The sequence below is a fragment of the Sinocyclocheilus anshuiensis genome, unplaced genomic scaffold (assembly GCF_001515605.1).
Source record: "Sinocyclocheilus anshuiensis isolate Anshui unplaced genomic scaffold, SAMN03320099.WGS_v1.1 scaffold939, whole genome shotgun sequence".
Lineage (NCBI taxonomy): Eukaryota > Metazoa > Chordata > Actinopteri > Cypriniformes > Cyprinidae > Sinocyclocheilus > Sinocyclocheilus anshuiensis.
This window is the reverse complement of record NW_015544227.1, coordinates 793,789-811,030: the sequence shown is the minus strand read 5'-3', so window position 1 is coordinate 811,030 and position 17,242 is coordinate 793,789. Positions and strand designations below refer to the sequence as shown.

The 17,242-nt window shown below is 36.7% G+C and overlaps 2 protein-coding genes across 5 annotated transcripts; both read left to right on the top strand.

Annotated features, from left to right (window-relative positions):
- Nucleotides 1-253: 253 nt before the first annotated feature.
- Nucleotides 254-3,568, top strand: LOC107697437 (high mobility group-T protein-like). Of its 3 annotated transcripts, none has more exons than XM_016498223.1 (5): nt 254-350; nt 2,061-2,222; nt 2,306-2,451; nt 2,542-2,716; nt 2,823-3,568. In XM_016498223.1, the coding sequence occupies exons 2-5, from the start codon at nt 2,076-2,078 to the stop codon at nt 2,958-2,960; spliced, it is 606 nt and encodes a 201-aa protein (XP_016353709.1). In that variant the 5' UTR covers nt 254-350; nt 2,061-2,075; the 3' UTR covers nt 2,961-3,568. The 3 variants fall into 3 exon arrangements, with proteins under 3 accessions (XP_016353709.1, XP_016353710.1, XP_016353711.1); XM_016498224.1 differs by having other exon boundaries at nt 262-385; XM_016498225.1 differs by lacking the exon at nt 254-350 and adding an exon at nt 1,186-1,527.
- A 1,643-nt stretch (nt 3,569-5,211) lies between these two features.
- LOC107697436 (katanin p60 ATPase-containing subunit A-like 1) lies at nt 5,212-17,010 on the top strand. Of its 2 annotated transcripts, none has more exons than XM_016498220.1 (11): nt 5,212-5,365; nt 6,952-7,222; nt 7,392-7,552; nt 9,528-9,690; nt 9,827-9,954; nt 11,566-11,671; nt 12,048-12,206; nt 13,479-13,605; nt 13,694-13,828; nt 14,966-15,092; nt 16,355-17,010. In XM_016498220.1, exons 2-11 carry the CDS (start codon nt 7,061-7,063, stop codon nt 16,551-16,553), a joined length of 1,467 nt encoding a protein of 488 aa, XP_016353706.1. In that variant the 5' UTR covers nt 5,212-5,365; nt 6,952-7,060; the 3' UTR covers nt 16,554-17,010. The 2 variants fall into 2 exon arrangements, with proteins under 2 accessions (XP_016353706.1, XP_016353708.1); XM_016498222.1 differs by lacking the exon at nt 5,212-5,365 and adding an exon at nt 5,696-5,823.
- The last annotated feature ends 232 nt before the right edge of the window (nt 17,011-17,242 follow it).

Genomic DNA, 17,242 nt, shown 5'->3' with positions numbered 1-17,242 from the left:
GCACTCCGCGTGGAACACATACAACACAGTACTACTACAGCCAACACAGTACACACAGCCTTTGCTTTAAGCTGAGACAAGAAACACACACATACATTCAGTATTTTGTATTAACCCGCCATTTAAAACACTCGTGACGTTTCACAAAAGGCAGCCAATCGCAGGCCGGCTGTTATTAGGACAATGGAAAGCGCTCAGCCAATCGGAGGAATGTTCGCCGTGGCGGCAGCCAATGGAATGGAAGCCCTATTGAGAGTAATGCTAGAGGGTTGAGAGAGCAGACTACTGCGTAGAGCTATTACATCCACATACAGCCATTGCAGTACATTCACTATCCAGACAAGACAGCGGTAAGTGTCAGCTTGTAGACATTTCAAAGTGTGGGGTAAGTACAAAAATTGCGAGAAAAGTCCAGGAAACCAGACGGTATTGAAATTTAGCTTGTAAAAGAGCTATTTTATTGGCGGGGGGATTTTTGTGAAACGTTAAAAATGAGGGTATTAACGTTATCCCCTCAGAATTAAAATGAGAATAACCTTAGCTTTTTAAATTTCATTTGTCTTGATGTACGCCTTAAAATTACACAGAAAATAGTAGGTTTTATTCGAGGGGTTGAAATACTGAAAATGTGAAAAAATAAATTGATTCAGCCTATTCGAAATGTAACGTTAAGCGGACAACTAGGTGACAGAATTGCATACAAACAAGGTCTATGGACGGTGATAGTGCCAGCAAGCAGCCATTGCAGCGCTTTACAATGGATGTCTGTCAGAAGAACTATGAGAAATGATAAGAAAGAAAAAAAAACAGACTAACGAACAAATTAAAGCACAACATTATTGTTATGTGTATGGATTTATACGCTCAGTGATATAGAAATGACAGAGATACGGGCGAAAACAAATTACCTCAGGAGCTGAGCTTTACTGTAATGGCTGACTGTACTCATAGGAAACAAGGCAGAGCCATAGACAGGCGCAGTTCGCTTCAACTTTTTCAAATCGTGTTTTCTACCCCGCCGAGCTCAAAGTACGCGTTTTTCGAGGCAGAAAATAAAAATTCAACCTTTCGTCGTTCCAACCCAAGTATTTTGATATTTTTCCGTGCGTGAGAAGGGTGTTAAATTGAGAGTTGAAGTGAGGTAGCGCGGCTCCCCCTTATTGCAAAGCAGTGTAATGGCTGAGTGCTGACACAAAGAGAAGGAGCCATATTCTCAGTGTTAGTGCATGAAGACAAGCGGCCATTGCGAGCCCACAGCAAACTGCACAGCACAGACTCAATGTATTACTATACACCAGGCGAATGCACTGGGCTTTTTGCGAAGGAAACAATTTTCGGTCAGGAAAACCGACCCGCGCCGTTTGTTTGTCGTGTCCAAAAACGAGCAGGAAGGCGGGTGGAGACATTTTAGGGGGACTTTCTTTCATGAGGAAGGCTTTCTCACAAAATGGAAGAAGAAATATTGCCGTCGTTGTTGACCTCCTTTCCTTCAGCGAGACAAGAGTGTGCGCCATTGCTATTTGAACGGTACATAGAGAGAAACGGCCTCTTTTTAACGGAGAACACGGCGAAAGTGAACTCGATTATTAAGAAATTTTACGAGTTTTTCGATGTCGCGCGTACTTTGGCACATAAAAGAACTTTAATTGACCAACTTATTTTTAAATTTTTAACCATTTTTAACTTTGAAAAAAGACGGTTTTGGAAAGTTTTAAGTATTAAAAACAACTTTTTTTTTTTTTAATGTTTCATAAGTGCATGCAAGACGTTTTATTTTAAAAAGCACTATTATGTTAAGTAATTTGTCTGTCATGTTTACATAATAAAACGTCAAATTCGTTGCAAAGAAAAACTACGCGCAAATGCGCGCCTTGCAAAAACTAATATTAGAGTAAATAATTAGTTAAAAAAGATAGCGTTGGTGTTTGTTATAATGCCAAAAGAAAAAAAATTGTTAGTTGAGCTAATTCTAAATAGTATAAGAAACAAATTTAAATAGGATATTTGGCAAGTAGAATTTAATACTTAATTAAATTATGGATTTTCTTATTACATTTCAGGATATTTAGGCAAAGATGGGGAAGGATCCAACAAAACCAAGAGGCAAAATGTCCTCTTACGCATACTTTGTCCAGACCTGCCGAGAGGAGCATAAGAAGAAACACCCCGAGGCCACGGTCAACTTCTCTGAGTTTTCCAAAAAGTGCTCCGAGCGATGGAAGGTCAGTCACACCTTTCGTTTACATTGTGTTAATGACCTTTCCCTCTTTTCCCAACAATGATTTTTTTTTCTTGCCTTCCTCAGACTATGTCAGCTAAGGAAAAAGGGAAGTTTGAAGATATGGCCAAACAAGACAAGGTCCGTTATGAGAGGGAGATGAAGAACTACATTCCACCGAAAGGCGAGAAGAAAAAGAGGTTTAAGGACCCCAATGCTCCCAAGAGACCCCCGTAAGCATCTTACTTGTTCATGAAGATGCTTCAGCATTTGTGAAGGATGTAAAGTTTATGATTTTTTTTAAATCCTCTGTTCCACCAAAGGTCTGCCTTCTTCATTTTCTGCTCCGAGTTCCGACCCAAGGTGAAAGAAGAGACCCCTGGTCTGTCTATTGGAGATGTGGCCAAGAAATTGGGTGAGATGTGGAACAAAACACCAGCTGAGGAGAAGCAGCCATTTGAGAAGAAGGCAGCCAAGCTGAAGGAGAAGTACGAGAAGGTGAGAAAGGATGCCACGACTAATCAACCAAAATAGCAATTGATAAATTATCTGAATTTTTATAAGAAGATTCCTTGCTGAAAAAATTAATCTCATTTCCTTTTAGGACGTCGCCGCCTATCGCTCTAAAGGCAAAGTGGGAGGAGGTGCAGCCAAAGCCCCTTCTAAGCCAGACAAGGTTAACGATGATGATGACGATGAAGATGAGGAGGATGACGATGAGGAAGAGGATGACGACGAGTAGATAAATAACGTTTAGAGCTTAGCTTGTTGTCTATAAAGCATTTAACCCCCTTGTACATTTTACTGAGGCCATAAAATGGGTAAAAGAAATAAAATAAAATAAAAAACAACCCTGAAAAGCAAAAAAAAAAAAACAATTTAAATAAGGCTGTGTATATGATATGTTTTAAAGCTGTACAGTTTCTTTTTTTCCTTTTTTGTATAGTTAACACTACAGAGGTGTCATCTGTGTTCATCCGAATGCCCCAACCCTTAATTTAGTTCTTAGTTTAATTTCTTAAAGATGGTTAGCAAACACCACTATCCTTGCCCGGTACAGTTAAAAAAATAAAATAAAAGGGGGTTGTAAAATTGTCTTGGGGTCAGTGGAGTTTTAGACGTGCACAGCATACAACCTAGTTTCATGTGAGGTTGTAGTTCATATCTTAATGTACTTTGGTTTGTTTACTCTTTTTTCCAGATCAAATATTATCATCATTAGTAAATCGTCGTATCAAAGTTATTTTACTGTATTTTGAATACAACTGTAATTGCAGAAATGATTAAAAAAAGTAATTGTTTTGTTCTGGTATGCTTCTGACATTAATAAACTTCTTTTTTTTAAATAAAGATTATAGTATCTCACTTTTTTAATAGCATTAAATTAATCCTGAAAATTGGATTGAATTTAATGTAAGTGAATTGATCTAAAATAAGTTTTTATTAACTATTAGATAAGTAATTTTTGTATTTAACTCAGCTTTTCTAATACTGTTTTGTCATGTCTACTCTTGTCCATGTCAAAGATTACAGGTAAATTATTTAGGGTAATTACATCAACAGAAGCACTTCATGTACTTATTATAACCTTATTATTACTCATTTAAAGCTATTTTTATGACTCAAGCCAATTTGATTTCAAGCTCAATTATCTTTATATGTCTATATTGATTTTCTTTTCAAAGTCATCAGCATCATTTTATTATATTGATCAGTATGTGTTTTTATTTGGGCAGTAAATTTGAATGTATGGTTTCAGTACGCTAACCAGAGAGCCGGTTTCGAGGCCGCCTTGTTTTTCGTTGTAAACACAGAGGTTTAAAAAGAACACGAATGTATATCAGATGAAAATCTCGATTAATCCGAGCCACCTGCTGTTCATGTGGTTAAACTGCATATATTACAGCAGTATATATCTCCGTGCCCACCTCCGTCTGTCAGTGGATCAACAGCTTCCTGCATTGGTACAACCCTCCCTTCTCTCCAAGAACTGTACTCATCCAGAGTGAGCAAAAGGGCTGGCAAAATCACTCTGGACCCCTCACATCCAGCACACTCCCTCTTTGAACTGTTGCCATCTGGTCGACGCTACAGAGCACTGAGCACCAGAACGGCCAGACACAGGAACAGTTTCTTCCCTCAGGCAATCCATCTCATGAACACTTGACAATAACTGTGGAACGAACACACAACACTTCGCATGGCCATTTTGTGGTACTGTCATATTTATACAGGCCATGACACTTCAATCAGATTATTGTAGATCAGCATCTTTCCGACCATGCCATGATGTTCATGCCCTTATTTTTTGAGCTCTGAGTATTTTCACTGGTTAATATACTGTCGTCCTTCTGCTACCGCGGACGGAATGGATTTTATTTAGTTTCGAACTGTATTCTGAAGTAAAGAAAGATTTAATACAAACAGAAAACAAAGTATGTTTCTGTCTAATGATAACGGCCGAAGATGCAGACCACTAAACAGTATAAAAACTTTGCAATAGCCTCTTTCATCCTCATGAATTGTTCATTCTTTGAACTGGTATGTCATAGAGGAAACTGGGGCTGGTTGTCACATTTTTTATTGCAGTGAATATTTATCGATACTTATTTTTCTGTATAAAAACAGATTTTTTTTTTTGGCTACAAAGACAATAACATAACAACAACATTTATGTAGTTAACCATATAAAAATTCAATTGAAATTTAGAATTAAAACCTTACCAAAGTTTTTTTTATTGAATGATTAAAACAATATACAGTAACGAGTTGATCAATAAATTTTCCCTCTTTCTATAATTGTTATAACAACCCCCTAAGTCCCTAACATCCCTCCCTAGGCAGCATAAGTACAACAAAATAATTTCTTGTTACAGAGACAAAATAACACAAACATGTCATTACACACAGCACCTCATTACATAAACAACAAAGCTGAAAATACTCAAAACCTTAAAGTTACCTTATTGTTATAGATAGATATAACCCGTGTGACAACTAGCCCCGGTCAGTTTACGAGCTGTATTTGTCCCGATTCCGCCCACAGCACATGCATTCAATCATCAGTCAGCGTCTTTTCGCGGCCATGGCAACATCAGTGGGTAACGAACTGTGAACCAGTCGAACGTAAAAGTGCCTCGCACAAAGGTAAGCCATTTACCTATTTCCATGAAAACGTAGAATTAAATGCAGAACACATCTATCATATCACATGTCCTTAGTAAGATTCATAAACTAACAAGTGGACTTCATATTTTGATTCCTTGCAAATCCTTTTTGTTATCGCTGGCCTAAATCTTAAGCGTTTTGCACTGTTTTCTTACGGGTAATGTAGTTCCTTATTGCAGTGAGCACTATTAGCCTGTACTTAAAGGCAAACGGCGAAAAAACTACAAATCCCGTGTAAAGGAATAAGCAAGTGTGGTGACGTTTGTGCTTTTTTATTTTTATTTTATTTTATTTTTTTACATACAAGCACGGCTTTATTTTTATAGGAAAAAATGATTGTATGCCATTTTTAATGGTTGGTTTTCAGGTTAGTTGTTTTTTTGTTAAAAGAAAAGACGAAGGACATGGGATTCAAGCAATTTGAGGCGTCCTGAAAGGTATTTATTATGTGCTTCACGTCAAGTGTCCGACAAACGAAATGGTCTTATTTTTGACAGCCACTCTGTGGTCAGGGCAAAGGTTTAGTATCCAAAGTATAGTATCCAAACCCGTCGAGAAATCCTCTCATTGTTATTGTTATCAGTGAATCCACACACAGTGATTCAATCAGTTAAAATGGACCTGATAAGACTGGAGTGTTTTAGTTATTTAATATTCAGTTAGTGCATTTCAAACAATTACCATAATATTTGGTTGGCCCGAATTTTCAACAGTGGACAGGGGAAAAAAAAACAACCTTTCCTGATGGGAAAAACTTATGAATGTAACCTTTCATTTAATTTAACATTCCAACCTTTAATTTAAAATTTGTATAATAATAAACTATTGGACATCTAAAGGTAACACACCATCATTTATGTATTTATGGTCTCTTAAAGAAAAAAAATGTTTGTTTGTTTATTTATTTAAAATAAAATAATTTTAAGAAAAGGCCTATTTTATTTTGGCCCATTTTATCTACTCCCATCAGTTTGAATATGTCATATTTATATGTATGAATCCAGCTTGCATTAATATGCCCATACACACACTTTCAACTTGCATACACTCATACCAACTTTATTGTTAACTATTATCAGTAAAAAATAAATAAAGTTACACACAATGAATATTTAAATCTCTGTATAAATTTTAAATAGAAATGTTCACATATTCTACACAAAAGAGGTTCACACAGAATAGTAACATTGAATTGAATGAGCTTTAGTAAAGGGAGTTGTTTTTTAATGTTATAAATATTTCTCATTCTAACACACAAATATTCATTCGATCTGAAGGTTTTGCTGTACATGTTCCCTGGAGCATTTTATTTGACAAAAATGGTTCTGACACAGAGGGGGACTTCTGAAATAATAGCTCTTTAAATAGTTCCTGTGTTGTATTTTGTAACATATTTTAAACTAAATTGTAGAAGAGATCTGGAAATGTGCAGAGACATTTTAATGCAGCTCTAGATGTTTTATCAGAAAGTTCATCCCTTCATCCCTCTTCTGTTAATATCTCTATAAATGTTTGATTTAGCTCAGCATCATCTTATCAGCCTCTCTGTTCTTTGACATGTTTAGGACTCATGGCCTTCAATCACCTTCACTCAATCTAGCATCTCTGATGATGCTGTGAACTCGGGTCACATTGAAGCACTGAAGCAACGTTTGGTTTGATATTTTTCTCATCATGAATCTGACTGAGATTTGCGACAACGCTAAGAAAGGAAGAGAATATGCACTTCTTGGGAATTATGACTCATCTATGGTGTACTATCAAGGTGTTATACAACAGATCCACAAGCACTGTCAGTCCCTCAGAGATCCTGCCCTGAAAGTTAAATGGCTACAAGTAAGGCGTTCATATACTGTATGATTTAATCTGATATGTATTTATTTATAATGCTGTGAATTACATTTGCTTGCATAGGTATTAGCCAATGAATACTGTGGTGTTGGTACAGTATATGTAATCTGAAGGACTCAAACCAATGCTGTTTTTCTCCCTTCTCTGAGCCCAGGTTCGGCAGGAACTGGCAGAGGAATATGAGCAGGTGAAAAGCCTTGTAAACACCCTAGAGAGTTTCAAGATGGACAAACCCATTGATTTCCCCAACCCTCTGCCTGAAGAGAGCCCAAGGGACCCTGGTGTCTGGCCTCCCCCAACCCCAGCTGAGCACAGGTAGAATAGGCAGCTGATTACATAAAGCCCTGAGGAGTTCTGTCAGCTGCAGAGCATGTCACACGTCTCCTATCTTCATGCTGTCACTGCTGTGTTCATTTTGTCATACAGCACAAAATGGAATTAGCTCAGTGAAAACATTCACATTGACACATTTTATTTAATGTTTTAATCTTTATGTTATTATATATGTACAGTGGGTATAGAAAAGAATCACCCCCCTTTAAAATAATCACATTTTGTTGCTTTGCAGCCTGAAATGAAGAGGGACAGAGTTTTTGTTTTATCCAATTGTATTTACTCTGTGCAACTTATAACATCCAAATGAAAGATATAACACCAACATGTCAGAAAAAAACAAAACAGAATCACTGAGTTGGAAAAAGGATCACCCCCTTGTGTCAGTATTTTGTTGAACCACCTTTTGCTTTAAGTACGGCATTTAGTCTGTTGGCATATGTCTCTACTAACTTTGCACATCTAGACGTTGCAATATTTGCCCACTCTTCTCTGCAGAACTGCTCAAGATCAGTTAAATTTGATGGTGACCGTTTGTGGACTGCAGTCTTCAAGTCATTCCACAGATTTTCAATGGAGTTTTATTCTGGGCTCTGACTAGACCAAGAAAGGATATTCACCTTTTTCTCCTTCAACCACTGTGTTGTCAGGTTTGCTGTGTGCTTTGGGTCATTGTCATGTTGGAAGGTAAACCTTCTCCCATTGACAACTTTCTGGCAGAGGGCAGCAGATTTTCCTCAAGAATTTGACAGTATTTTGCCCCATCCATTTGTCCTTCTATCCTGACAAGTGCTCCAGTCTCTGCTGCAGAGAAACACCCCCATAACAGGATATCACCACCTCCATGCTTTACTGTAGGAATGCTGTTATTTGGATGGTGAGCTGTGTTGGATTTCAGCCAGACATATCATTTGGTGTTGAAACCAAATAATTAAATTGTAGTCTCATGTGTCTCAGAATCTTCTAGGTGTGTTTTGGCAAAGCTCAGTCATGACTGCATGTGGCCTTTCTTGAGGAGTGGCTTTTTCTTGCAACCCTCCCATACAAGCCACATTTGTGGATAATTTGTGATATTGTTGGCACATGCACACAATGACCACTTTGTCATAAATTTCAGCAACTGCTTCAGAGTTGCTGTAGGCCTCTTGGTAGCCTCTCTGACCAGTTTCCTCCTGGCTCTTTCATCCAGTTTGGAGTGACGTCCTGATCCAGTATTGTACCAAATACCTTCCACTTCTTAATAATAGACTTCACTGTGCTTCTAGGCATTGATAAAGCCATTTATCAATTTAAAAATTGAAATTTTTGTATCCATCTCCTGACTTGTGCCTGTCCACAACTTTATCCCAGAGGTCTGACAGTGCTTTTCCACCCATAGCTGATTGTTTGCTTCAGTTGCACTAGCAAGAACTGAAATGCTGCAGGAAAGCTCTTTTCATGTTGAGCTGATCAAAATGACCACAGAAGATCACAGTTGAAAGTCAAATGGCTTTGTGTGCCATTGAGAAGGTGATTAACTTCACCTGATTGTACACTGGCAGTATATACGTGTGTATATATATATATATGTATCGGTAATTAAAAAAAAAAAGTTTTTGAAAGAAGTCTCATATGCTCACCACATTTCTTATTATTATCAATGCTGAAAACAGTTAATATTTTTGTGGAAACCATGATAAAACATTTTTTTCAGGATTATTTGATGAAAGTTCTAAAGAACAGCATTATTTATAAATGTCTTTGCTGTCACTTTTGACCAATTTAATGCTTCCTTGCATCCAATGTATTATATAGACATTATATGCGTACATCTAAATTATATTGACTAAATTGGTTCACAAATTAAGCACCAAAAAAAAAAGCCAGTCAGAATGGCCTAACACAAATGTGGTGTAACTGTTTGCATATGTGGTCACATGGTCCAGATGCCCTATGATGTCACTCTGTCTGGTCATAGGGGACCTGTCCAGGTGAAGAAGCCAATCACTGTATCAAAGCCCCAGAGAAAAGAGTCACCTGGATTGCAGCATCGCGGACCTGTGGGGAGAGGTCAGCCAAACGTGAAATCAGAGAGACCGAACACCCGCGACGGCCGTGGAAATAAAGCTAAGGATGAAAAAGTAAGTTATTCAAACTGAGGAAACTTAGTCAGAATTGGAATTATGGCTGATTTAGTTTCAGCTCAGACAGTTTAGGATTTCTAAGTACCTATTATTATGTGTTGTAGCAATGTGTCCTGCCTGTCTGTGTTTTCAGAGTAAGAAGAATGCCCAGGAGGGTGCTGCTGATGTGGAACAGAGGAAGTTTGATGGCACAGGCTATGACAGCGATCTGGTGGATGCGCTGGAGAGGGACATTGTGTCCCGGAATCCCAATATCCACTGGTATTGTGCCATTTTACTACTAGTTTTACTGTTCAAGGACTTATCAGTATATAGTATACAAAATGAACGTTTTATACAATTGTATTGCTCATTTGCTATAATTAAATTGACTAATGTGTGATATTTCATCACTTTGCACTCTAGATGTTGTTATCAACTATTGAAAAAACTGGGCCTGGCACAATCATGAATTTTGTACTGTTGATTAATTGTCAAACAAATAATTGCGATTTAACGATTTAATTGTCTGTTGTGCTCATGTCTCTCACAGTATGAGCCTAATACATTATTTTTTATTTTTTACTTATAATTAAAGGCACAATATGTAATTTTCGCCGCTAGAGGGCGCGTATTCAAAATAAAAAAAGAGGCAAAGGCGTAGTTTGATGACGGCATGACTGAGTGTGGAATCATGGGAGTTGTCGTCTTCATCCCCACAGCCGATGCAATCCGACGGGACTCGGGCAGAAATCATGTTCATGGATGAGCTAATGATTTATTAACGTAGTAGAATGAAGCAGGGTGAGGCTGAAAGCCGTCGAAGCGAAACGAGGCCGCTGAACGAGCGTGACACACGGCTCGAAAGCAGCGGAGCTTTTATTATGCCACAGTCGACCGCTTCCGCTCCTTCCGGTTGTGTGTGTGGGGAAAAAAAGCAGCGCTGTTTTATCATACTAGATTCATTTGAAATTTCTGTTATAATGCTACTCTGTGCGGTCGTCACCGGTCTAATAAAACGCACAACATATTAAAGCGTCTTTGGTGTTTCCATGTTTTCTACAAAACAAAACCGGAAATCGAGGGGTTATGACATCATTGGCAGGCGACACAATGACACTATGGACACGGTCTGTGTCACTAGTTAAAATTGCTTATTTCTCTGGATTTAAACATTCTTCGAAACATTTGGGATAATGTAAGTACACAAGTCAGCAAAATATATAACACTGTTCTAGTGGTTTTTGGATATTTAAAAAAAAAAAACTTACATATTGTGCCTTTGAATAGGCCCATTTGATTTTCTTTAATGCTGTGAAAATATATTTTAAAAGTTAAAATATATATATTTTTTCCACTTTCATTTTGGTCCATGTCACATTCAAACAAGAGCCCACTAATAATGGGTGAATATTAATTTTGAGGTTTATGCACTTAAATTTCCCCTTTTGAATGGCAAAATGCAATTAAAATGTAAACTGCACAATTATCGTGGTTCTCACAAATTCACGATTAGAGCAAATAATAACTAATAACTACTTATAACTGTTAAACACTATATACTAAAGTACAAAGTGTCAGTGCACTTTTACTCGCTCTTACATATTTATTCATTAGCTAGTTTGATTATGCTTTCAGCATCCAATAAGGTTTAGAACTTTAAATTCAAATCCAAATCTTTTTTTCTATGAAAATCATTCCTGAAAATGTGAAAATCCCTCTGGGCCTAGGAATTGGCTGTATAAATAGCAATGCAGTAAGTTTAGTTTTCATACTTGACCAGACAAATAAGTAACATGTTGAGTCAACGACAGCTGTCAGTCACAGTGGCAGTTAGTGTTTCAGTGCTGGACGGTGATTTAGGCAAGCTGTCATGTGTTACTGTTCCTGCAGGGATGATATCGCAGATCTGGAAGATGCCAAAAAGCTGCTGAGAGAGGCAGTGGTCCTGCCTATGTGGATGCCAGACTTCTTCAAGGGGATCCGCCGCCCGTGGAAGGTTAATATGTTAGATGACACTTGATGCCAGAATTTGACATCTGAGCATGCACACATATGGATTCATAGTCTGTCAATACTATGTTTTTGCCAACGTTTATGTTCCCATTTGTTTCCATATCTTGTAATCATTGTTTTTTTTAGTCCAGCAGGGGGCGCTGTTATACTGGATAATTATGTAGGACAGAATGCACATTTTTCAACACAAGCTCACCTTAGTTCTGTATAATTCGTCACAGATTGAGTATGGCTGATATATTTCGCCTTCAGTTTGTTTTCATCTGTTTTATTGAGGTGTTTTTAACTCAAACCATCAGCTGCACCTGTGTGTTTTAAATATGTGCCCATACGAAGTCTTGTTGTTTTTAAACTGTCAGGGGGTGCTGATGGTGGGCCCTCCAGGCACAGGGAAGACCATGTTGGCTAAAGCGGTTGCGACCGAATGTGGCACAACATTTTTCAATGTGTCGTCCTCCACGCTGACCTCAAAGTACAGGGGAGAGTCTGAGAAACTGGTGCGGCTCCTCTTTGAAATGGTGAGTGATCTCTGAGGAAGCAATGTAGACACTGTGATAGTGTTTGTCTATTTAGTTGTTTATTATCTGAAGATATAATGTGATTAGGATCAGGAGGTAACTAGGCCTCAGGGCACAAATCATCGAAAATGATACAAATATAACATATATTTCAAATGTCTCAGTTAAAGACCCCATGGTAAAGCTCCTTTCTAGACAGCTTCTGGATGATAAAAATGGTTTTGGAACAGGCAAAAAAAAAACTAAAATCAGCATAGAAAACAATGAGTTAGTTAGTTAGACAACTTATAAGTAAAAAAATACCCCTGAAAATAAATGTTCATTTAGCATTAATTGCCAAAAAATGCTACTAAAGATCAGGTAAAAAATGGTAAAAAAAAAAAATACTTCTGAAAATTAGTGACAATAACTTGTGTCTTTATAGGTAAAGTTAGGTAGTTAGTCGGTTAGTTAGTTAGCAAGCAACATTTAGTTAGAGAAAAAGATATGGTCTCTTAAAAGGTAAAAATACCCTTGACAAGCAATGTTAAACTGACACATGGATGACACACTGTGTGTTATATAAGGGAAATATTATTTAGTTAGTTGGTTAGTTAGTCAGTTAGACAACAATATGCCTTCATAAAAACAAACAAAATACCACTGAAAATAAATTATGATTTAAAATTAATGGCAAATACGCTGTGTGTTTTCTAGGGGAAAAAATTAGTTGGTTAGTTTGATAGTTGGTTAGTTAGAGGAAAAGGATAGAGAACACGTATGCCCTCATAAAATGTAAAAGTACTCATAAAAGTCAGTGTTAATTTTACATAAATGTGTAATATGCTGTTTTTATAGGGAAAAAGTTAGTTAGGTAGGTAGTCAGTTAGTTAGTTAACCAGCTAGTTAGTTATGCCCTCATAAAAGCAAAAAATGGACATTACACTGTTTTAATAGGGATAAAGGTTTGTCAGTTAGTTAATCAGTTAGGTAGGTTGCCAGGTTGTTGGAGAAAAAATATGCTTTCATAAAACGTGAAATAAAAAAACTCTGATAAGCAACATTGATTTGACACAACTGAATGACACATTGTGTTTATATAAGAAAAAAGGCTTGTTAGTTAGTTATTTCATTTAATTAAAAAAAAGGGAAAAAAATCCCGACTCTGATGGTGTAAAAATTAAGTAATATCATTTCTGATAACATAATATGTAATAAACTAAAAATGTTGGTCATGTTATAGTCTATATTGTCTATACTGGATGTTTGCACTTCTTTTTTTTGCTTTAACAGGCTCGTTTTTATGCCCCTACAACAATTTTTATTGATGAGATTGACTCTATTTGTGGGAGGCGGGGCACATCAGACGAACATGAGGCCAGTCGCAGAGTGAAGTCAGAATTACTTGTGCAGATGGATGGTGAGTTTTGTGTAGTAGGCGACTCTGTTATGATAGTACATTGAATGATGCAGCCTTATTTTAACACCCACCCGTGTAATGGCATCAGGTGTAGGAGGTGCTCAAGAGAATGACGATCCCTCTAAAATGGTAATGGTCCTGGCTGCCACTAACTTCCCCTGGGACATTGATGAGGCTCTAAGGAGACGACTGGAGAAGAGGATCTACATTCCACTACCCTCTGGTAATCTAACACCCTCACACACAAACGCCCATCAACAGGAAAACGTTCTCCAGGCAGTCACGGCTCCTCTGATTTCTCCATACATGTCACCCACTCATAAATGAACCAGCCTGACTAATTTCTTTCCATTCACACTGTGCTGTGTAGTTAAGTTAGTTAGTCATTTCTCATGAGCTTTCATTGTCTAATGCAACTCCTTTGTTATAGTTACAGGGCCTGGATTTTTGAATTTTAAATTGGATGAGAGATGAAAATGTGTCACATTTTAAAAAGGTCATATTTCTCCCCAAAAACAATTTTATTAAAATTACATAAACACAAATAAAAGGAAGTTTATTTCTAGGACCATGAAGATGTTTCTAATTGTGGCCTTTTTCCTGACACTTAAGCACATTTTGAAATATGAATAATAATAGTAAAAAAATAAAAATAAAACCAGCATAAATTAAAATCAAAATAACAAAGGCATTTACAAATACTTGATGATAAAATTATTATTTTATTGTTTTGTTTTGTTTTCATTGCTAATTTAATATAACTTAAATAAAATAATCTAAAATTCGATTTTTTATAATATATAAAAAATATATTTACCATATTTCCTGGAAATTAAGTCGCACCTTACTAGAAGTCGGATCGTTTCAAAACTGCTTTGTTGAGAGGAACAAAAAACACAAGTTGCATCAGTCAGATAAGTCACGTATGATTATTACATTCAGAAATAATGTAAAATACCAGGTAAATAAAAAATAAAATGACATTTTACAAACATTATATAAACACTTTAAGCATATATTTTAGTTCTCCTTACTCCACAACAAATAACAAATGCATTTAATGGTATACAGAGCAGAACAGGGATTAAAAATGTATGTATTAAACAAACATAAATTATAGTGGCATTCATTATAAACAACATTTATTTTAAACACCAAGCCTAAACAAATGTATTTAAAGTGAAACTAAAACTATGATGATAAAATGATCAGATGATAAAAAAAATGACTTATATTTTCAAAAATACCGTAGTCAAAATAGCCTCATAATGATCTATTTTTTAATCAATATAGGGAAAAAACAACACTAAATCATTTGTCTTATAAAAACATTTCATCAAACAATTACTTAACTCCACAGCTCAAGGACGGGCAGAACTCTTAAAGATCAACCTAAGGGAAGTGGAAGTGGCATCTGATGTGGATCTCACCCTCATCGCTGAGAAAATTGAGGGTTATTCAGGAGCTGACATCACCAACGTCTGCAGGTACAGTATGTTTTCAGGATTACAGATAACATCTTGTCCTAACTGAACACGATGTGACCGCTCTTAAGCATCAAGTCATTTTTCTACTCTAAAAACGTAATGCAGTGCAAAGTGACAAAATCACAGCCAAAAAGAACAGACTCAAGCTCAACAGTGCTTGCCTGGGGCCCGTTAGTATTTTTTCCTTTCTTTTTAGCCCTTCATTGTTGCAGAAAATTCCTGAATAGAAGAGCTATCTTGAACCAAAACAGCAAGCTCTAGCTGTTTCATGGACCTATTCATCCCATAAAGCACACAGAATATTGTCCAACTGAAATCGATTTAATCAATTTAGTATGGGTTTATATGTTTTGTTTCTGCATAATAAGGGAGGGGAGAAAGTATTTTACTATCTTGCACTTTAATGCTTAAAGGATTCGTTCACCCAAAAATAGAAAATTGCTGAAAATGTACCCTGATCTTCTGATGTAGCTGAGTTTGTTTATTCATCAGAACATATTTGGAGAAATTTAGCATTATATCACTTGCTCATCAAAGGATCCTCAGCAGTGAATGGGTGCCGTCAAACAGCTGATAAAAGCATCACAGTAATCCACAGGACTCCAGTCCATCAGATAACATCTTGTGAAGCAAAAAGCTGCATGTTTGTAATAAATACATAGAGACATTTTTAACTTCATACCATTGCTTCCAGCTAAAATAAGTCCTCCATCCATAATATTGCCTTCTCCAGTGAGAAAGTCCTCTCTTCTGAATCAGGAGAGAAATATGCACAGATCACGCATTGTTATAAGCAAATGGTGCCAAAACAGTTCTAAACAAATATGTTGGTGGATTTTTATGTGAGAGGACAACAGGGAATTGACTTGGATGGATTGTGGACTATTTTTGCCAGAAGCAACAGTTTAATGATGGATTTATTTATTACAAACACTTCACAAGACATTAAATGATGAATTGAGTCATGTGGACTACTTGTGGATTATAATGATGTTTTTATCAGCTGTTTGGACTCTCATTCTAACGGCACCCATTCACTGCAGAGAATTCATTAGTAAGTAAGTAATGCAATGCTAAATTTCTCAGAATATGTTTTAATGAAGAAACAAACTCATGTACATGTTGGATGGCCTGAGGGTGAGTAAATTTTCAGCAGATAATAATTTCGAGTGAACTATTCCTTTAAATGAAGCTGCATGCGCCAAACACGTGAATTGATGATGTTAATTTGACTAATGAACTTTGTGCGTCTGTGCTCTTAGAGATGCATCGATGATGGCGATGCGACGGAGGATCCAGGGTCTGAGTCCAGAGGAGATCCGTGCTCTTTCTAAAGATGAGCTGCAGATGCCAGTCACCATGGAGGACTTTGAGCTTGCACTCAAAAAGATCTCAAAATCCGTCTCGGCTGCAGACCTGGAGAAATACGAGTCCTGGATGTCTGAGTTTGGGTCTGTGTAAAGAGAAAGGACAGCTACAAGATAAGTGTGAATGTGGGAGAACACATCGTGGACCAATACTTGAGAAAAGGCATGGTTTTATGTTTCAAGACATTTTAATATGCAAAGATGATACAGAAAACTAGTCATACCAGTGTTCAGATGCGTTTGGACCGAGAAAAGTCGCACCTTCATTTGTCAGAAATGAACTACCAGTCTGTGTATGACACTGAGCCACATTTATTTGTTTCTAGCATCTCAGTTTCAAGTGTTTCTAACTTCCTTCTCTGCTAACAGATGGAAATCACCTGAGTTGCTAATGACCTGTCTTAGGTTTCAAAACTGAAACGCCTGTGAAAATGATACTTGACAAGGGAGACCAGCATAATCCTGGTGCTGTGCTGGATGTTTTTTAATGTTTACTAGTGTGTAGACATTAATATGGGCGGTGTTCTTTTATTTGTTTTACTTGATAGTTATAATAAAATTAACATTTGTTCTCTGCCTATTTAATGTCAAAATTGACTTATTTTCTCATTACACAAAAAAAAAAACTGTTGTAGGATTTACTTTGAAACTATTTTTAGTTCCAAAGTAAACAGAAAATTTACTTTGAAACTATTTTTAGTCAGATATTGCTAGTAATTTTTTTTTATTTTTTACAAATAATTACAAAGAAACTGCAATTAATGCATTGAATTAAACATTAAA